Source organism: Somniosus microcephalus, chromosome 4, assembly GCF_052327205.1.
Source record: "Somniosus microcephalus isolate GS21.2 chromosome 4, FLI_Smic_1.0, whole genome shotgun sequence".
NCBI lineage: Eukaryota > Metazoa > Chordata > Chondrichthyes > Squaliformes > Somniosidae > Somniosus > Somniosus microcephalus.
The window spans coordinates 349,034,549-349,053,804 of record NC_140990.1 but is presented as its reverse complement, the minus strand read 5'-3'; the positions used below and the strand labels follow the sequence as shown (position 1 = coordinate 349,053,804).

General features: G+C 54.1%; 1 protein-coding gene across 1 annotated transcript; it reads right to left on the bottom strand.

The window, feature by feature from the left end:
- Positions 1–7,185: 7,185 nt before the first annotated feature.
- On the bottom strand, positions 7,186–16,758 carry LOC147120761 (uncharacterized; the record flags this gene model as incomplete). Its single annotated transcript, XM_085984259.1, has 5 exons — positions 7,186–7,332; positions 14,358–14,438; positions 14,473–15,791; positions 15,942–16,154; positions 16,371–16,758. Coding segments are annotated over 5 exons (2,148 nt in total), but the record flags the coding sequence as incomplete, so codon positions are not given.
- Between the last annotated feature and the right edge of the window lie 2,498 nt (positions 16,759–19,256).

The window sequence follows — 19,256 nt, the reverse complement described above, 5'->3', positions numbered from 1 at the left end:
CAGCCTGTAACTCACTCCCGGGTATCTGTTATTCTGTATATAAAACCCCCGGACCCCTCGATTAGATTCCAGCCTGTAACTCACTCCCGGGTATCTGTTATTCTATATATAAACCCCCCGAACCCCTCGATTAGATTCCAGCCTGTAACTCACTCCCGGGTATCTGTTATTCTGTATATAAACCCCCGAACCCCTCGATTAGATTCCAGGCTGTAATTCACTCCTGGGTATCTGTTATTCTATATATAAATCCACCCTGAACCCCTCGATTAGATTCCAGCCTGTAACTCACTCCCGGGTATCTGTTATTCTATATATAAACCCCCCGAACCCCTCGATTAGATTCCAGTCTGTAACTCACTCCCGGGTATCTGTTATTTTGTATATAAACACCCCGAACCCCTCGATTAGATTCCAGCCTGTAACTCAATCCCGGGTATCTGTTATTCTATATATAAACCCCACGAACCCCTCGATTAGATTCTAGCCTGTAACTCACTCCCGGGTATCTGTTATTCTATATATAAACCCCCTGAACCCCTCGATTAGACTCCAGCCTGTAACTCACTCCCGGGTATCGGTTATTCTGTATATAAACCCCCCAAACCCCTCGATTAGATTCCAGCCTGTAACTCACTCCCGGGTATCTGTTATTCTGTATATAAAACCCCCGGACCCCTCGATTAGATTCCAGCCTGTATCTCACTCCCGGGTATCTGTTATTCTATATATAAACCCCCCGAACGCCTCGATTAGATTCCAGCCTGTAACTCACTCCCGGGTATCTGTTATTCTGTATATAAACCCCCGAACCCCTCGATTAGATTCCAGCCTGTAATTCAATCCCGGGTATCGGTTATTCTGTATATAAACCCCCCGAACCCCTCGATTAGATTCCAGCCTGTAACTCACTCCCGGGTATCTGTTATTCTATATATAAACCCCCGAACCCCTCGATTAGATTCCAGCCTGTAACTCACTCCCAGGTATCTGTTATTCTGTATATAAACCCCCCGAACCCCTCGATTAGATTCCAGCCTGTAACTCACTCCCGGGTATCTGTTATTCTGTATATAAACCCCCTGAACCCCTCGATTAGACTCCAGCCTGTAACTCACTCCCGGGTATCGGTTATTCTGTATATAAACCCCCCAAACCCCTCGATTAGATTCCAGCCTGTAACTAACTCCCGGGTATCTGTTATTCTGTATATAAAACCCCCGGACCCCTCGATTAGATTCCAGCCTGTAACTCACTCCCGGGTATCTGTTATTCTATATATAAACCCCCCGAACGCCTCGATTAGATTCCAGCCTGTAACTCACTCCCGGGTATCTGTTATTCTATATATAAGCCCCCCCGAACCCCTCGATTAGATTCCAGCCTGTAACTCACTCCCGGGTATCTGTTATTCTATATATAAACCCCCTGAACCCCTCGATTAGACTCCAGCCTGTAACTCACTCCCGGGTATCGGGTATTCTGTATATAAACCCCCCAAACCCCTCGATTAGATTCCAGCCTGTAACTCACTCCCGGGTATCTGTTATTCTGTATATAAAACTCCCGGACCCCTCGATTAGATTCCAGCCTGTATCTCACTCCCGGGTATCTGTTATTCTATATATAAACCCCCCGAACCCCTCGATTAGATTCCAGCCTGTAATTCACTCCCGGGTATCTGTTATTCTGTATATAAACCCCCGAACCCCTCGATTAGATTCCAGCCTGTAATTCACTCCCGGGTATCTGTTATTCTATATATAAACCCAACCTGAACCCCTCGATTAGATTCCAGCCTGTAACTCACTCCCGGGTATCTGTTATTCTATATATAATCCCCCCGAACCCCTCGATTAGATACCAGCCTGTAACTCACACCCGGGTATCTGTTATTCTATATAAAAACCCCCGAACCCCTCGATTACATTCCAGCCTGTAACTCACTCCCGGGTATCTGTTGTTCTATATATAAACCCCCGAACACATCGATTAGATTCCAGCCTGTAACTCACACCCGGGTACCTGTTATTATCCTATATATAAATCCCCCGAACCCCTCGATTAGATTCCAGCCTGTAACTCACTCCCGGGTATCTGTTATTCTATATATAAACCCCCGAACCCCTCGATTAGATTCCAGCCTGTAACTCACTCCCGGGTATCTGTTAATCTGTATATAAACCCCCCGAACCCCTCGATTAGATTCCAGCCTGGAACTCACTCCCGGGTATCTGTTATTCTATATATAAACCCCCCGAAACCCTCGATTAGATTCCAGCCTGTAACTCACTCCCGGGTATCTGTTATTTTATATATAAACCCCCCGAAACCCTCGATTAGATTCCAGCCTGTAACTCACTCCCGGGTATCTGTTGTTCTATATAAAAACCCCCCGAACCCCTCGATTAGATTCCAGCCTGTAACTCACTCCCGGGTATCTGTTATTCTATGTATAAACCCCCCGAAACCCTCGATTAGATTCCAGCCTGTAACTCACTCCCGGGTATCTGTTATTCTGTATATAAACCCTCCAAATCCCTCGATTAGATTCCAGCCTGTAACTCACTCCCGGGTACCTGTTATTCTATATATAAACCCCCAGAACCTCTCGATTAGATTCCAGCCTGTAGCTCACTCCCGGGTATCTGTTATTCTATATATAAACCCCCAGAACCTCTCGATTAGATTCCAGCCTGTTGCTCACTCCCGGGTATCTGTTATTCTATATATAAACCCCCAGAACCTCTCGATTAGATTCCAGCTTGTAACTCACTCCTGGGTATCTATTATTCTATATATAAACCCCCCGAACCCCTCGATTAGATTCCAGCCTGTAACTCACTCCTGGGTATCTGTTATTCTATATATAAACCCCCCGAACCCCTCGATTAGATTCCAGCCTGTAACTCACTCCCGGGTATCTGTTATTCTATATATAAACCCCCGAACCCCTCGATTAGATTCCAGCCTGTAACTCACTCCCGGGTATCTGTTATTCTGTATATAAACCCCCTGAACCCCTCGATTAGATTCCAGCCTGTAACTCACTCCCGGGTATCTGTTATTCTATATATAAACCCCCGAACCCCTCGATTAGATTCCAGCCTGTAACTCACTCCCAGGTATCTGTTATTCTGTATATAAACCCCCCGAACCCCTCGATTAGATTCCAGCCTGTAACTCACTCCCGGGTATCTGTTATTCTATATATAAACCCCCCGAACCCCACGATTAGATTCCAGCCTGTAACTCACTCCCGGGTATCTGTTATTCTATATATAAACCCCTCGAACCCCTCGATTAGATTCCAGCCTGTAACTCACTCCCGGGTATCTGTTATTCTATATATAAACCCCCCGAACCCCACGATTGGATTCCAGCCTGTAACTCACTCCCGGGTACCTGTTATTCTATATATAAATCCCCGAACACCTCGATTAGATTCCAGCCTGTAACTCACTCCCGGGTATCTGTTATTCTATATATAAACCTCCGAACCCCTCAATTAGATTCTAGCCTGTAACTCACTCCCGGGTATCCGTTATTCTGTATATAAACTCCCCGAACCCCTCGATTAGTTTCCAGCCTGTAACTCACTCCCAGGTATCTGTTATTCTGTATATAAACCCTCCAAATCCCTCGATTAGATTCCAGCCTGTAACTCACTCCCGGGTATCTGTTATTCTATATATAAACCCCCAGAACCTCTCGATTAGATTCCAGCCTGTAACTCACTCCCGGGTACCTGTTATTCTATATATAAACCCACCCTGAACCCCTCGATTAGATTCCAGCCTGTAACTCACTCCCGGGTATCTGTTATTCTGTACATAAACCCTCCAAATCCCTCGATTAGATTCCAGCCTGTAACTCACTCCCAGGTACCTGTTATTCTATATATAAACCCCAAGAACCCCTCGATTAGATTCTAGCCTGTAACTCACTCCCGGGTATCTGTTATTCTGTATATAAACCCCCCGAACCCCTCGATTAGATTCCAGCCTGTAACTCACTCCCGGGTACCTGTTATTCTGTATATAAACCCCCCGAACCCCTCGATTAGATTCCAGCCTGTAACTCACTCCCGGGTATCTGTTATTCTGTATATAAACCCCCCGAACCCCTCGATTAGATTCCAGCCTGGACCTCACTCCCGGGTATCTGTTATTCTATATATAAACCCCCGAACTCCTCGATTAGATTCCAGCCTGTAACTCACTCCCGGGTATCTGTTATTCTATATATAAACCCCCCGAAACCCTCGATTAGATTCCAGCCTGTAACTCACTCCCGGGTATCTGTTATTCTATATATAAACCCCCCGAACCTCTCGATTAGATTCCAGCCTGTAACTCAAGATAGACCCCTACATGAGGGTTGTGATTTGGGGTTCAGGGGTCAGGGTCCAGGTAGCAGGGGCTGGGGCCCTGGGGTCAGAGGTCTACACTCTTGTTTATTCCAGCCTGGCCACATGATGATTGCAAGGTGATCTTTGCAATATTTGATGGTTCTCAGCTGCTGCTCTGTGGGTTGTCCCAGTCTAACTGGGTCATTTATATCAATAATTAAAGCTGTAGGCTTGTGAGTGGCAGGAAGCGAGCCCGTTCCGTAAAGGGGGTCACCCAGCCCGTGTGATAATTGCATTTCTTTGATTGATGAATTTTGTGCTGCGGTTGGTTTGATGAGTTTGATTTTGTCTGTGAGCAGCGAATGCTCCAGCATCATTTTGCATTCAGTGGGGGGTTCAGAGATTCTGCTGTAATAGCCCAGCTGCCCTCCGACACGGAGGTGCAGCAAACGTTAATCACACTGCTTAGTTTAGCATCACACACTCAGCTTGTTCTTCCTCTGATAGCGAATTCAGGAGAGTGCTAGAGATACAAAAATATTAATAAATAATCATAACTACCCTTCATCTAATACTCTCAGAGATAAGGTTGTCTGGGCTCCTGAGTATGGAGCAGCTAGCCGAGGATTCTGATCTGACAGTCATAAGGTGATGGATTCGAGCCCCACTCCAGAGACTTGAGCACATAGAATCTTAGAATCATAGAATCATAGAATCATAGAATCATAGAAAGTTACAGCACAGAAGGAGGCCATTTCGGCCCATCGTGTCCACGCCTGCCAACAAAGAGCTATCCAGCCTAATCCCACTTCCCAGCTCTTGGTCCGTAGCCCTGCAGGTTAGAGCATCCCAAGTGCACATCCAAGTACTTTTTAAATGTGGTTAGGGTTCCTGCCTCTACCACCCTTTCAGGCAGCGAGTTCCAGACCCCCACAAGCCTCTGGGTGAAGAAATTTCCCCTCAAATCCCCTCTAAACCTTCCCCCAATTACTTTAAATCTGTGCCCCCTGGTTTTTGACCCCTCCGCTAAGGGAAATAGGTCCTTTCTATCCACTTTATCAAGGCCCCTCCTAATTTTATACACCTCAATAAGGTCTCCCCTCAGCCTCCTCTGTACCAAGGAAAACAGACCCAGCCTATCCAGTCTTTCCTCAGAGCTAAGATTCTCTACTCCCAGCAACACCCTTGTAAATCTCCTCTGTACCCTCTCTAGTGCAATCACATCTTTCCTGTAATGTGGTGACCAGAACTGCACGCAGTACTCTAGCTGAGGCCTAACTAGTGTTTTATACAGTTGAAGCATAACCCCCCTGCTCTTGTATTCTATGCCACGGCTAATAAAGGCAAGCATTCCGTTTGCCTTCTTAACCACCTTATCTACCTGGCCTGCTACCATCAGGGATCTGTGGACATGCACTCCAAGGTCCCTCTGATCCTTTACTTTTCTCCGTATCCTACCATTTATAGTGTATTCCCTTGCCTTGTTAGCCCTCCCCAAATACATTATTAACACTTCCCCGGATTGAATTCCTTTTGCCACTTTTCTGCCCATCTGACCAGTCCATTGATAGCTTCCTGCAGTCTACAGCTTTCTTCCTCACTAGTAACCACACGGCCAACTTTTATATCATCTGCAAACTTCTTATTCATGCCCCCTACCTTGAAGTCTAATTCATTTATATATAGCACCAAAAGCAAGGGACCTAGTACTGAGCTCTGCGAAACCCTAATGGAAACAGCCTTCCAGTCACAAAAACACCCGTCGACCATTACCCTTGGCTTTCTACCACTGAGACAATTTTGGATCCAACTTGCCACTTTCCCTTGGATCCCGTGGGCTTTTACTTTTCTGACCAGTCTGCCATGCGGGACCTTGTCAAAAGCCTTGCTAAAATCCATGTAGACTACATTAAACACGCTACCTTCATCGACCCTCCTTGTTACCTCCTCAAAAAATTCAATCAAGTTAGTCAGACATGAAATGACAATAGAAAATGCTGGAAACACTCAGCGGGCCAGGCAGCATCCATGGAGAGAGAAACAGAGTTAACGTTTCAGGTCTGGGACCCTTCATCAGACACGACCTTCTCTTAACAAATCCAAGCTGACTGTCCTTGAATAATCCGTGCCTTTCGAAATGACAATTAATACTGGCCCTCAGAAGTTTTGCCAATAATTTGCCCACCACCGAGGTTAGGCTGGCTGGCCTGTAATTTGCGGTCTATCCCTTTCTCCCTTTTTAAACAATGGTACAATGTTAGGAGTCCTCCGGCACCACACCTGTAGCCAAAGGATTGGCAAATGATGATCACCCTTTGTCTCTCTTAACAGCCTGCAATACATTTCATCTGGGCCTGGTGATTTATCTACTTTCAAAGATGCGAAACCATTAATATTTCCTCTCTCACTATATTTATCCCACCTAATATTTCTCACTCCTCCTCCTTAACTACAATGTCTGCATCGTCCCTCTCTTTTGTAAAGACAGACGCACAGTATTCATTAAGAACCAAACCCACATCTTCCGCCTCCGCCCACAGGTTACCCTTTTGGTCTGTAATAGGCCCTACTCTTTCTTCAGTTATCCGCTTGCTCTTTATGTATTTATAAAACATCTTTGGGTTTTCCTTGATGTTACTTGTCAATATTTTTTCATGCCCTCCCTTTGCTTGTATAATTTCCGATTTAATTTCCCCCCTGCTCTTTCTGTTCTCCTCTCGGCTTTCTGCAGTATTGAGCTCTCGGTATCTGACAAAAGCTTCCCTTTGTTGCCTTATCCTACCCTGTGTGCCCCTTGACAACCTGGGGGCTGTCGATTTGAGAGACGCACCCTTTTACTTTGTGAGAACAAATTTGCTCTGAAACCTCACGATCTTCTCCTTGGTTGCCTCCGACTGTTTTGACAATGATTTTACTTCAATTAGTTGTTTCCAGTCTACTTTTGCTAAATCACATTTCAGGTTCGTAAAATTGACCTTTCCCTATGTGGTAAACCACTTTATCGTTACACTATAGTTATCACTGTTGTATTGTTATCACCGTTGTATCACGATACGAGGTCGCCTCTTGTCGCGCTGTTATACCTGGGCTGACCACCTCCGACTCCGCCCATGGCTCCACCTACCTGCCCAGGTATAAAGGTAGTCGACTGGCTGGTATTCCTCCTTGTTGGACCCGATCACCCACGAGGGTGGGCTCTGTTATTTAGTCAATAAAAACCTTTAGTTACGTTCCTAACTCGTTGCCTTTTATTGGACGAATTGATAGGTATATCAATTTTATTGACTAAATTTTAAAGATGTCTACTACTGGCCAGCCAGAAGCCCTCCCAGAAGCACAGCCACACCAGCCGGCTTGGCTGCAAGCCCTCAAACCACCGTACCTGGATCTAAACCCACAGGCAGCAAACGCAGCCCTCAACTTCAAACACTGGCTGGACTGCTTCGAATCCTACCTGGAAGAATCCGGCGCCCCGCAGAGATCCAAACTAAGACTTCTGAACGCCCAAGCGAGCCCGAGAGTATACGCACTCATACAGGACACGACTACGTACGAGGCCGCTATCAACCTACTGAAACAGCAGTACCGCAGCCCGGTAAATTACATGTACACCAGGCACCTCCTAAGATCCCGCCCGCAACAGCCAGGAGAGTCTGTAGCTGAATTTTTACGGGCGCTAAGAGCACTCGGCAGGAACTGTGACTTTAAAGCGGTGACGGCTGTTGAAAATACGGAAGATAATATCCGCGATGCCTTTGTGAAAGGCCTACGGTCCGACTACTCACGGCAAAGACTGCTTGAAGCTAAAGACCTCGACCTGGACAAAGCTGAAGCCCTCGCTCTCTCCCTGGAGGTGGCCCATCAGGACCAGGAGGCGTTTTCCAGGTACTGCTCGCGACCCTGGGACTCGGGCCCGACCCCTACCGCAATACCCTTCGCAGCGCCGCCCCCGGGACCTACCTCAGCGTCGGCGTCCCGGACCCGACCGGGCCCGCCACCCCCGGTACCGGCTCCGACATCGGGCACCCGCGATCGGGCCGCCGGCTGCTTCTTTTGCGGCCAGGAGAAGCACCCGAGGTCGCGCTGCCCAGCCAGGAACTCTACCTGCACAACCTGCAGGAAGAAAGGCCATTTCTCTAAGGCCTGCAGGAGCGGATCTTCAGAGGCCAGCAGTGCCTCATGCGAACTGTGGGGGCGGCCATCTTCTTTCACGGCAACTGAGGCCAGTATCCCCACACGTGAGTCATGGGGGCGGCCATCTTTGATCAAGGCAACCGACCCCAATAGTGCCTCATGTGAGTTATGGGGGCAGCCATCTTCTCCGCCATTTTGTCCTACCTCGTGGGAGACGCCATTTTACCCACCACGCCCGACTGCCACCGGGCCCCCGGACCCGACGACCGCCTCGCCCGCAGACGACAACGACTCGCTTACCTACACGCTAGCCTCCGTCACTCTGGATCAAGCCCGCCCACACCACCTGTCCAAGTCGATGATGGACATCAAAGTAAACGGCCACGCCACGACCTGCCTGTTCGACAGCGGAAGCACGGAGAGCTTCATCCACCCAGACACGGTGAGCCACTACTCCCTCCCTGTCCTGCCAACGCGCAACCGAATCTCGATGGCATCGAGGTCCCACGCCACGGACATTAGCGGCTACTGTGCTGTGACCTTGTCGGTTAAGGGTACAGAGTATAAAAACTTTAAACTCCTCGTCCTCCCCCAGCTCTGCGCTGCCGTCCTACTAGGGCTGGACTTCCAATCCCACCTCCAAAGTGTAACCCTAGCATACGGTGGACCCCTCCCCCCACTCACAGTCGACAACCAGCGAAGGTTAAACCGCCCACCGCGTAACACCTGCAGCCTATCCACCCTCAAGGTGCCGCCACCTTCCCTGTTCGCTAACCTCACCCCCGACTGCAAACCCGTCGCTACCAAGAGCAGGCGGTACAGCGCTGGGGACAGAGCTTTCATTTGCTCTGAGGTGCAGCGTCTCCTGAAGGAGGGCATCATCGAGGGGAGCAACAGCCCCTGGCGTGCCCAGGTCGTGGTCGTTAAGACCGGCGATAAAAATCGCCTGGTCATCGACTACAGCCAGACCATAAACAGATACACCCAGCTGGACGCATACCCCCTTCCCCGCATATCTGACATGGTCAATCAGATTGCACAATACCGCATATTCTCGACCATCGACCTTAAGTCGGCCTACCACCAACTCCCTATCCACCCCGAGGACCGCCAGTACACCGCCTTCGAGGCGAATGGGCGCCTATACCACTTCCTTAGGGTCCCCTTCGGTGTCACCAACGGGGTCTCGGTCTTCCAAAGGGAGATGGACCGGATGGTTGACCAGAACGGACTGCAGGCCACATTCCCCTACCTAGATAACGTCACCATCTGCGGCCGCGACCGGCAGGACCACGACGTGAATCTGGAGAAATTCCTCCGTACAGCCCAACGGCTGAACCTCACCTACAATAAGGAGAAATGTGTGTTTAACACCTCGCGCCTTGCCATCCTTGGCTGTGTAGTAGAGAACGGACTCATCGGCCCCGACCCCGAAAGAATGCGCCCCCTCATGGAGCTACCCCTCCCCCACTGCCCTAAGGCACTTAAGAGAACCCTGGGGCTCTTCGCCTACTATGCCCAATGGGTGCCCAATTATGCGGACAAAGCCAGACCCCTCATGAAGTCCACATCCTTCCCCCTTACGGAGGAAGCGTGCGCAGCCTTCTCCCTCATTAAGGGAGACATTGCCAAGGCCACTATGCACGCAGTGGATGAGTCCATCCCCTTCCAAGTCGAGAGCGATGCATCCGACTTCGCCCTAGCCGCCACCCTTAACCAGGAGGGGAGACCGGTGGCCTTCTTCTCAAGGACCCTACAGGGCCCTGAGATCCGACACTCGTCGGTCGAGAAGGAGGCCCAGGCGATTGTGGAGGCGGTACGACGCTGGAGGCACTACCTGGCAGGCAAACGATTTACCCTCCTTACCGACCAACGTTCGGTCGCTTTTATGTTTAATAACAAGCTGAGGGGCAAAATCAAGAATGACAAGATCTTGAGGTGGAGAATCGAGCTCTCCACCTACGATTATGATATCTTGTACCGGCCAGGTAAGCTGAACGAACCCCCCGATGCTCTGTCACGAATTACATGCGCCAGCGCGCAAAGTGATAGACTTCAGACCCTCCACAACGACCTCTGCCACCCCGGGGTCACCAGACTTTACCACTTCATTAAGGCCCGCAACCTGCCCTACTCCATCGAGGAGGTCAGGACCATAACCAGGAACTGCCAGACCTGCGCCGAGTGCAAACCGCACTTCTTTAGGCCGGACAGAGCAAGCCTGATCAAGGCCACCCGCCCCTTCGAGCGCCTGAGCATCGACTTTAAGGGGCCCCTCCCGTCCTCTGACCGTAATGTGTACTTCCTCAACATTGTTGATGAGTACTCCCGTTTCCCCTTTGCCTTCCCCTGCCCAGACATGACCAGTACCACGGTCATTAAATGCCTGAACGACCTCTTCGCCTTGTTCGGGTTCCCAAACTATATACATAGTGACCGGGGCTCCTCTTTCATGAGCGAGGAACTCCGTCAGTTCCTACTAGCGAGAGGTATTGCAGCAAGTAGGACCACCAGCTACAACCCCCAAGGGAACGGCCAGGTGGAAAGAGAGAACGCGACGGTATGGAAGGCCGTCCTCTTAGCCTTAAAGTCTAAGGGCCTCCCAACCTCCCGCTGGCAGGAAGTCCTCCCGACAGCGCTGCACTCCATCCGGTCACTACTTTGCACTGCCGTTAACGCCACCCCCCATGAACGAATGTTTGTTTTCCCCAGGAAGTCGACTACGGGAACCACTCTACCAACCTGGCTGACCTCTCCGGGGCCCGTCTTGCTGCGAAAGCACGTGAGGGCCCATAAAACAGACCCCCTGGTCGAAAGGGTGAACCTCCTGCACGCCAACCCCCAGTACGCCTACGTGGCTTACCCAGACGGGCGGGAGGACACTGTCTCCTTACGAGACCTCGCACCCTCGGGCACTCCGGAGACACCACCTTTACCCCCCCCCACCACCCCCCCAATTCCAGCCCAGGTAGACGGCATGCCGGAACCCCACGAGCCTTCGCCGACCACGCAGACACCAGCACTAACACCGGATAATGCAGCACCGCCGCTGCGACGATCGGAGAGGCTTACGAGGCCTCCGGACAGACTGACATACCAGAACTGGTAGTACACTTCACCCCGCCGGACTCAAATCTAAACAAGGGGTGAATGTGGTAAACCACTTTATCGTTACACTATAGTTATCACTGTTGTATTGTTATCACCGTTGTATCACGATACGAGGTCGCCTCTTGTCGCGCTGTTATACCTGGGCTGACCACCTCCGACTCCGCCCATGGCTCCACCTACCTGCCCAGGTATAAAGGTAGTCGACTGGCTGGTATTCCTCCTTGTTGGACCCGATCACCCACGAGGGTGGGCTCTGTTATTTAGTCAATAAAAACCTTTAGTTACGTTCCTAACTCGTTGCCTTTTATTGGACGAATTGATAGGTATATCACCCTAATTGACATCTTTTACTTTTACATAATCCATGCTGACACACGCTTATTAGGGCCTGATAATCTACATCCTAGGGTACTTAAGGAAGTGGCCCTAGAAATAGTAGATGTATTGCTGGTCATCTTCCAACATTCGATGGAATCTGGAACAGTACGCATGGATTGGCGGGTAGCTAATGTTACCCCACTATTCAAAAAAGGGTGGTAGAGAGAAAACGGGGAATTACAGCCTGACATCGGTAGTGGGGAAAATGCTAGAGTCCATTATAAAAGATGTAATAGCAGAGCACTTGGAAAACAGTGACAGGATCGGACAAAGTCAACATGGATTTACAAAAGGTAAATCATGCTTGACTAATCTACTGGAATTTTTTGAGGATGTAACTGGTAAAATAGATAAGGAAGAACCAGTGGATGTGGTGTATTTGGACTTTCAGAAGGCTTTTGATAAGGTCCCGCATAAGAGGTTAGCGTGTAAAGTTAAAGCACATGGGATTGGGGGCAAGGTATTCACTTGGATAGAGAACTGGTTGGCAGACAGAAAGCAAAGAGTTGGAATAAACGGGTCTTTTTCCAAGTGGCAGGCAGTGACTAGTGGGGTACCGCAGGGATCGGTTCTTGGACCCCAGCTATTCACAATATATATTAATGATCTAGACAAGGGAAGTAGATGTAATATCTCCAAATTTGTAGACGACACAAAGCTGGGTGGGAGTGTGTGCTGTGAGGAGGAAGCCGAGAAACTCCAGCATGATTTGGACAGGTTGGGTGATTGGGCAGAAGCATGGCAGATGCAATATAACGTGGATAAATGTGAGGTGCAAAAACAGGAAGGCAGATTATCATCTGAATGGCAATAGATTGGGAGAAGGGGAAGTGCAACGAGTCCTGGGTGTCCTTGTGCACCAGTCGCTGAAGGTAAGCATGCAGGTGCAGCAGGCGGTTAAGAAGGTAAATGGTATGTTGGCCTTCGTAGCGAGAGGGTTTGAGTACAGGAACAAGGATGTCTTGCTTCAGTTGTACAGGGCCTTGGTGAGACCACATCTTGAGCATTGTGTGCAGTTTTGGTCGCCTTATCTGACGAAGGATGTTCTTGCCATGGAAGGAGTTCAGCGAAGATTCACCAGGCTGATACCTGGGATGGCAGGAATGACGTATGAGGAGAGATTGGGTCAATTGGGCTTGTACTCGCTGGAGTTTAGAAGAATGAGAGGGGATCTCATTGAAACTTATAAAATTCTGACAGGACTGGACAGACCAGATGCAGGAAGGATGTTCCCGATGGCGGGAGAGTCCAGAACCAGGGGGTCACAGTCTAAGGATAAGGGGTAAGCCATTTAGGACAGAAATGAGGAGGAATTTCTTCGCCCAGAGTGGTGAACCTGTGGAATTCTCTACCACAGAAGGCAGTAGAGGCCAATTCATTAAATATATTCAAGAAGGAGTTGGATATATTTCTTAAGGCTAAAGGGATCAAGGGATATGGGTAGAAGGCAGGGACAGGGTACTGAGTTTGGATGATCAGCCATGATCTCATTAAATGGCAGAACAGGCTCGAGGGGCCGAATGGACTACTCCTGCTCCTATCTTCTATGCTTCTATGTTTCTACCCTTTGCATGGGCACATCTGACCTCCGGCTGTGGGCCGTCTCACCCGTGCCCCACCAGCATTATTTAAATTACTGACCCTGGGATTTCTGATGGGATCAGCCTCCTCCAATGTCAGTGAGTGTAAGTCCCCACCCCAGTGCACTTAATCAGCCATGGTGTGGAGATGCCGGTGTTGGACTGGGGTGGACAATTGTAAGAAATCACACAACACCAGGTTATAGTCCAACAGTTTTATTTGAAATCACAAGCTTTTGGAGCGCTGCTCCTTCGTCAGGTTAATCAGCAGCATTGGGGACCCAGATCTTTCCAGGCCGAAGACCTTTGACTTAATGGTGTCATACATTTCAAACCTACTAGTATGAAATATCCTGGGGTTATTTTTTTCCACAGCGAGACAGAGAGAGGGAGGGAGAGTGAAAAAAAAACACTGCGGATGCTGGAAATCTGAAACAAGAACAGAAAGTGCTGGAAACCACTCATCAGGTCAGGCAGCATCAGGGGAGAGAGAAACAGAGTTAACGTTTCAGGTCGATGACCCTTCGTCAGAACCTGGAGAGACGGAGAGGAAAGTGGAGTTGAGGTCGATGATCAGCCATGATCTCATTGAATGGCGGAGCAGGCTCGAGGGGCCGAATGGCCGACTCCTGCTCATATCGTCTATGTTTCGACGTTTCTATTTGCAATACAAAGGGAGCGCCGCACTGTCGGAGGGGCAGTACTGAGGGAGCGCCGCACTGTCGGAGGGGCAGTACTGAGGTAGCGCCGCACTGTCGGAGGGGCAGTACTGAGGGAGCGCCGCACTGTCGGAGGGTCAGTACTGAGGGAGCGCCGCACTGTCGGAGGGTCAGTACTGAGGGAGCGCCGCAGTGTCGGAGCGGCAGTACTGAGGGAGCGCCGCACTGTCGGGGGGTCAGTACTGAGGGAGCCCCGCACTGTCGGAGGGTCAGTACTGAGGGAGCGCCGCACTGTTGGAGGGTCAGTACTGAGGGAGCGCCGCACTGTCGGAGGGTCAGTACTGAGGGAGCGCCGCACTGTCGGAGGGTCAGTACTGAGGGAGCGCCGCACTGTCGGAGGGGCAGTACTGAGGGAGCGCCGCAGTGTCGGAGCGGCAGTACTGAGGGAGCGCCGCACTGTCGGGGGGTCAGTACTGAGGGAGCGCCGCACTGTCGGAGGGTCAGTACTGAGGGAGCGCCGCACTGTTGGAGGGTCAGTACTGAGGGAGCGCCGCACTGTCGGAGGGTCAGTACTGAGGGAGCGCCGCACTGTCGGAGGGTCAGTACTGAGGGAGCGCCGCACTGTCGGAGGGGCAGTACTGAGGGAGCGCCGCAGTGTCGGAGCGGCAGTACTGAGGGAGCGCCGCAGTGTCGGAGGGGCAGTACTGAGGGAGCGCCGCACTGTCGGAGGGTCAGTACTGAGGGAGCGCCGCACTGTCGGAGCGGCAGTACTGAGGGAGCGCCGCACTGTCGGGGGGTCAGTACTGAGGGAGCGCCGCACTGTCGGAGGGTCAGTACTGAGGGAGCGCCGCACTGTTGGAGGGTCAGTACTGAGGGAGCGCCGCACTGTCGGAGGGGCAGTACTGAGGGAGCGCCGCACTGTCGGAGGGGCAGTACTGAGGGAGCGCCGCACTGTCGGAGGGTCAGTACTGAGGGAGCGCCGCACTGTCGGAGGGGCAGTACTGAGGGAGCGCCGCACTGTCGGAGGGTCAGTACTGAGGGAGCGCCGCACTGTCGGAGGGGCAGTACTGAGGGAGCGCCGCAGTGTCGGAGCGGCAGTACTGAGGGAGCGCCGCAGTGTCGGAGGGGCAGTACTGAGGGAGCGCCGCACTGTCGGAGGGTCAGTATTGAGGGAGCGCCGCACTGTCGGAGGGGCAGTACTGAGGGAGCGCCGCACTGTCGGAGGGTCAGTACTGAGGGAGCGCCGCACTGTCGGAGGGTCAGTACTGAGGGAGCGCCGCACTGTCGGAGGGTCAGTACTGAGGGAGCGCCGCACTGTCGGAGGGGCAGTACTGAGGGAGCGCCGCACTGTCGGAGGGTCAGTACTGAGGGAGCGCCGCACTGTCGGAGGGGCAGTACTGAGGGAGCGCCGCACTGTCGGAGGGGCAGTACTGAGGGAGCGCCGCACTGTCGGCGGGGCAGTACTGAGGGAGCGCCGCACTGTCGGAGGGGCAGTACTGAGGGAGCGCCGCACTGTCGGAGGGGCAGTACTGAGGGAGCGCCGCACTGTCGGAGGGGCAGTACTGAGGGAGCGCCGCACTGTCGGAAGGGCAGTACTGAGGGAGCGCCGCACTGTCGGAGGGGCAGTACTGAGGGAGAGCTGCACTGTCGGAGGGGCAGTACTGAGGGAGCGCCGCACTGTCGGAGGGGCAGTACTGAGGGAGAGCCGCACTGTCGGAGGGGCAGTACTGAGGGAGCGCCGCACTGTCGGGGGGTCAGTACTGAGGGAGCGACGCACTGTCGGAGGGGCAGTACTGAGGGAGCGCCGCACTGTCGGAGGGGCAGTACTGAGGGAGCGCCGCACTGTCGGAGGGTCAGTACTGAGGGAGCGCCGCACTGTCGGAGGGTCAGTACTGAGAGAGCGCCGCACTGTCGGAGGGTCAGTACTGATGGAGCGCCGCACTGTCGGAGGGGCAGTACTGAGGGAGCGCTGCACTGTCGGAGGGGCAGTACTGAGGAAGCGCTGCACTGTCGGAGAGGCAGTACTGAGGGAGCGCCGCACTGTCGGAGGGGCAGTACTTAGGGAGCGCCGCACTGTCGGAGGGCCAGGACTGAGGGAGCGCCGCACTGTCGGAGGGGCAGTACTGAGGGAGCGCCGCACTGTCGGAGGGGCAGTACTGAGGGAGCGCCGCACTGTCGGAGGGTCAGTACTGAGGGAGCGCCGCACTGTCGGAGGGTCAGTACTGAGGGAGCGCCGCACTGTCGGAGGGTCAGGACTGAGGGAGCGCCGCACTGTCGGAGGGGCAGTACTGAGGGAGCGCCGCAGTGTCGGAGCGGCAGTACTGAGGGAGCGCCGCAGTGTCGGAGGGGCAGTACTGAGGGAGCGCTGCACTGTCGGAGGGTCAGTACTGAGGGAGCGCCGCACTGTCGGAGGGGCAGTACTGAGGGAGCGCCGCACTGTCGGAGGGTCAGTACTGAGGGAGCGCCCCACTGTCGGAGGATCAGTACTGAGGGAGCGCCGCACTGTCGGAGGGTCAGTACTGAGGGAGCGCCGCACTGTCGGAGGGGCAGTACTGAGGGAGCGCTGCACTGTCGGAGGGGCAGTACTGAGGGAGCGCTGCACTGTCGGAGAGGCAGTACTGAGGGAGCGCCGCACTGTCGGAGGGTCAGTACTGAGGGAGCGCCGCACTGTCGGAGGGGCAGTACAGAGGGAGCGCCGCACTGTCGGAGGGGCAGCACTGAGGGAGCGCCGCACTGTCGGAGGGGCAGTACTGAGGGAGCGCCGCACTGTCGGAGGGTCAGTACTTAGGGAGCGCCGCACTGTCGGAGGGGCAGTACTGAGGGAGCGCCGCACTGTCGGAGGGGCAGTACTGAGGGAGAGCCGCACTGTCGGAGGGGCAGTACTGAGGTAGAGCTGCACTGTCGGAGGGCAAGTACTGAGGGAGCGCCGCACTGTCGGAGGGGCAGTACTGAGGGAGAGCCGCACTGTCGGAGGGGCAGTACTGAGGGAGTGCTGCACTGTCGGAGGGGCAGTACTGAGGGAGCGATGCACTGTCGGAGGGGTAGTACTGAGGGAGCGCCGCACTGTCGGAGGGGCAGTACTGAGGGAGCGCCGCACTGTCGGAGGGTCAGTACTTAGGGAGCGCCGCACTGTCGGAGGGGCAGTACTGAGGGAGCGCCGCACTGTCGGAGGGGCAGTACTGAGGGAGCGCCGCACTGTCGGAGCGGCAGTACTGAGGGAGCGCCGCACTGTCGGAGGGGCAGTACTGAGGGAGCGCCGCACTGTCGGAGGGGCAGTACTGAGGGAGCGCCGCACTGTCGGAGGGGCAGTACTGAGGGAGCGCCGCACTGTCGGAGGGGCAGTACTGAGGGAGCGCCGCACTGTCGGAGGGGCAGTACTGAGGGAGCGCCGCACTGTCGGAGGGGCAGTACTGAGGGAGAGCCGCACTGTCGGAGGGGCAGTACTGAGGGAGCGCCGCACTGTCGGAGGGGCAGTACTGAGGGAGAGCTGCACTGTCGGAGGGGCAGTACTGAGGGAGCGCCGCACTGTCGGAGGGGCAGTACTGAGGGAGAGCCGCACTGTCGGAGGGACAGTACTGAGGGAGCGCCGCACTGTCGGGGGGTCAGTACTGAGGGAGTGACGCACTGTCGGAGGGGCAGCACTGAGGGAGCGCCGCACTGTCGGAGGGGCAGTACTGAGGGAGGGCCGCACTGTCGGAGGGGCAGTACTGAGGGAGCACCGCACTGTCGGAGGGGCAGTACTGAGGGAGAGCCGCACTGTCGGAGGGGCAGTACAGAGGGAGCGCCGCACTGTCGGAGGGGCAGTACTGAGGGAGCGCCGCACTGTCGGAGGGGTAGTACAGCGGGAGCGACGCACTGTCGGAGGGGCAGTACTGAGGGAGCGCCGCACTGTCGGAGGGGCAGTACTGAGGGTGCGCCGTACTGTCGGAGGGGCAGTACTGAGGTAGAGCTGCACTGTCGGAGGGCAAGTACTGAGGGAGCGCCGCACTGTCGGAGGGGCAGTACTGAGGGAGAGCCGCACTGTCGGAGGGGCAGTACTGAGGGAGCGCCGCACTGTCGGAGGGTCAGTACTGAGGGAGCGACGCAGTGTCGGAGGGGCAGTACTGAGGGAGCGCCGCACTGTCGGAGGGGCAGTACTGAGGGAGCGCCGCACTGTCGGAGGGTCAGTACTGAGGGAGCGCCGCACTGTCGGAGGGGCAGTACTGAGGGAGCACCGCACTGTCGGAGGGTCAGTCCTGAGGGAGCGCCGCACTGTCGGAGGGGCAGTACTGAGGGAGCGCCGCACTGTCGGAGGGGCAGTACTGAGGGAGCGCCGCACTGTCGGAGGGGCAGTACTGAGGGTGCGCCGCACTGTCGGAGGGGCAGTACTGAGGGAGCGCCGCACTGTCGGAAGGGCAGTACTGAGGGAGAGCTGCACTGTCGGAGGGGCAGTACTGAGGGAGCGCCGCACTGTCGGAGGGGCAGTACTGAGGGAGAGCCGCACTGTCGGAGGGGCAGTATTGAGGGAGCGCCGCACTGTCGGAGGGGCAGTACTGAGGGAGAGCCGCACTGTCGGAGGCGCAGTACTGAGGGAGCGCCGCACTGTCGGAGGGGCAGTACTGAGGGAGAGCCGCACTGTCGGAGGGGCAGTACTGAGGGAGCGCCGCACTGTCGGAGGGGCAGTACTGAGGGAGCGCCGCACTGTCGGAGGGGCAGTACTGAGGGAGAGCCGCACTGTCGGAGGGGCAGTACTGAGGGAGCGCCGCACTGTCGGTGGGACAGTACTGAGGGAGAGCCGCACTGTCGGAGGGGCAGTACTGAGGGAGCGCCGCACTGTCGGAGGGGCAGTACTGAGGGAGCGCCGCACTGTCGGAGGGGCAGTACTGAGGGAGCGCCGCACTGTCGGTGGGGCAGTACTGAGGGAACGACGCACTGTCGGAGGGGCAGTACTGAGGGAGCGCTGCACTGTCGGAGGGGCAGTACTGAGGGTGTGCCGCAGTGTCGGAGGGGCAGTACTGAGGGAGCGCCGCACTGTCGGAGGGGCAGTACTGAGGGAGAGCTGCA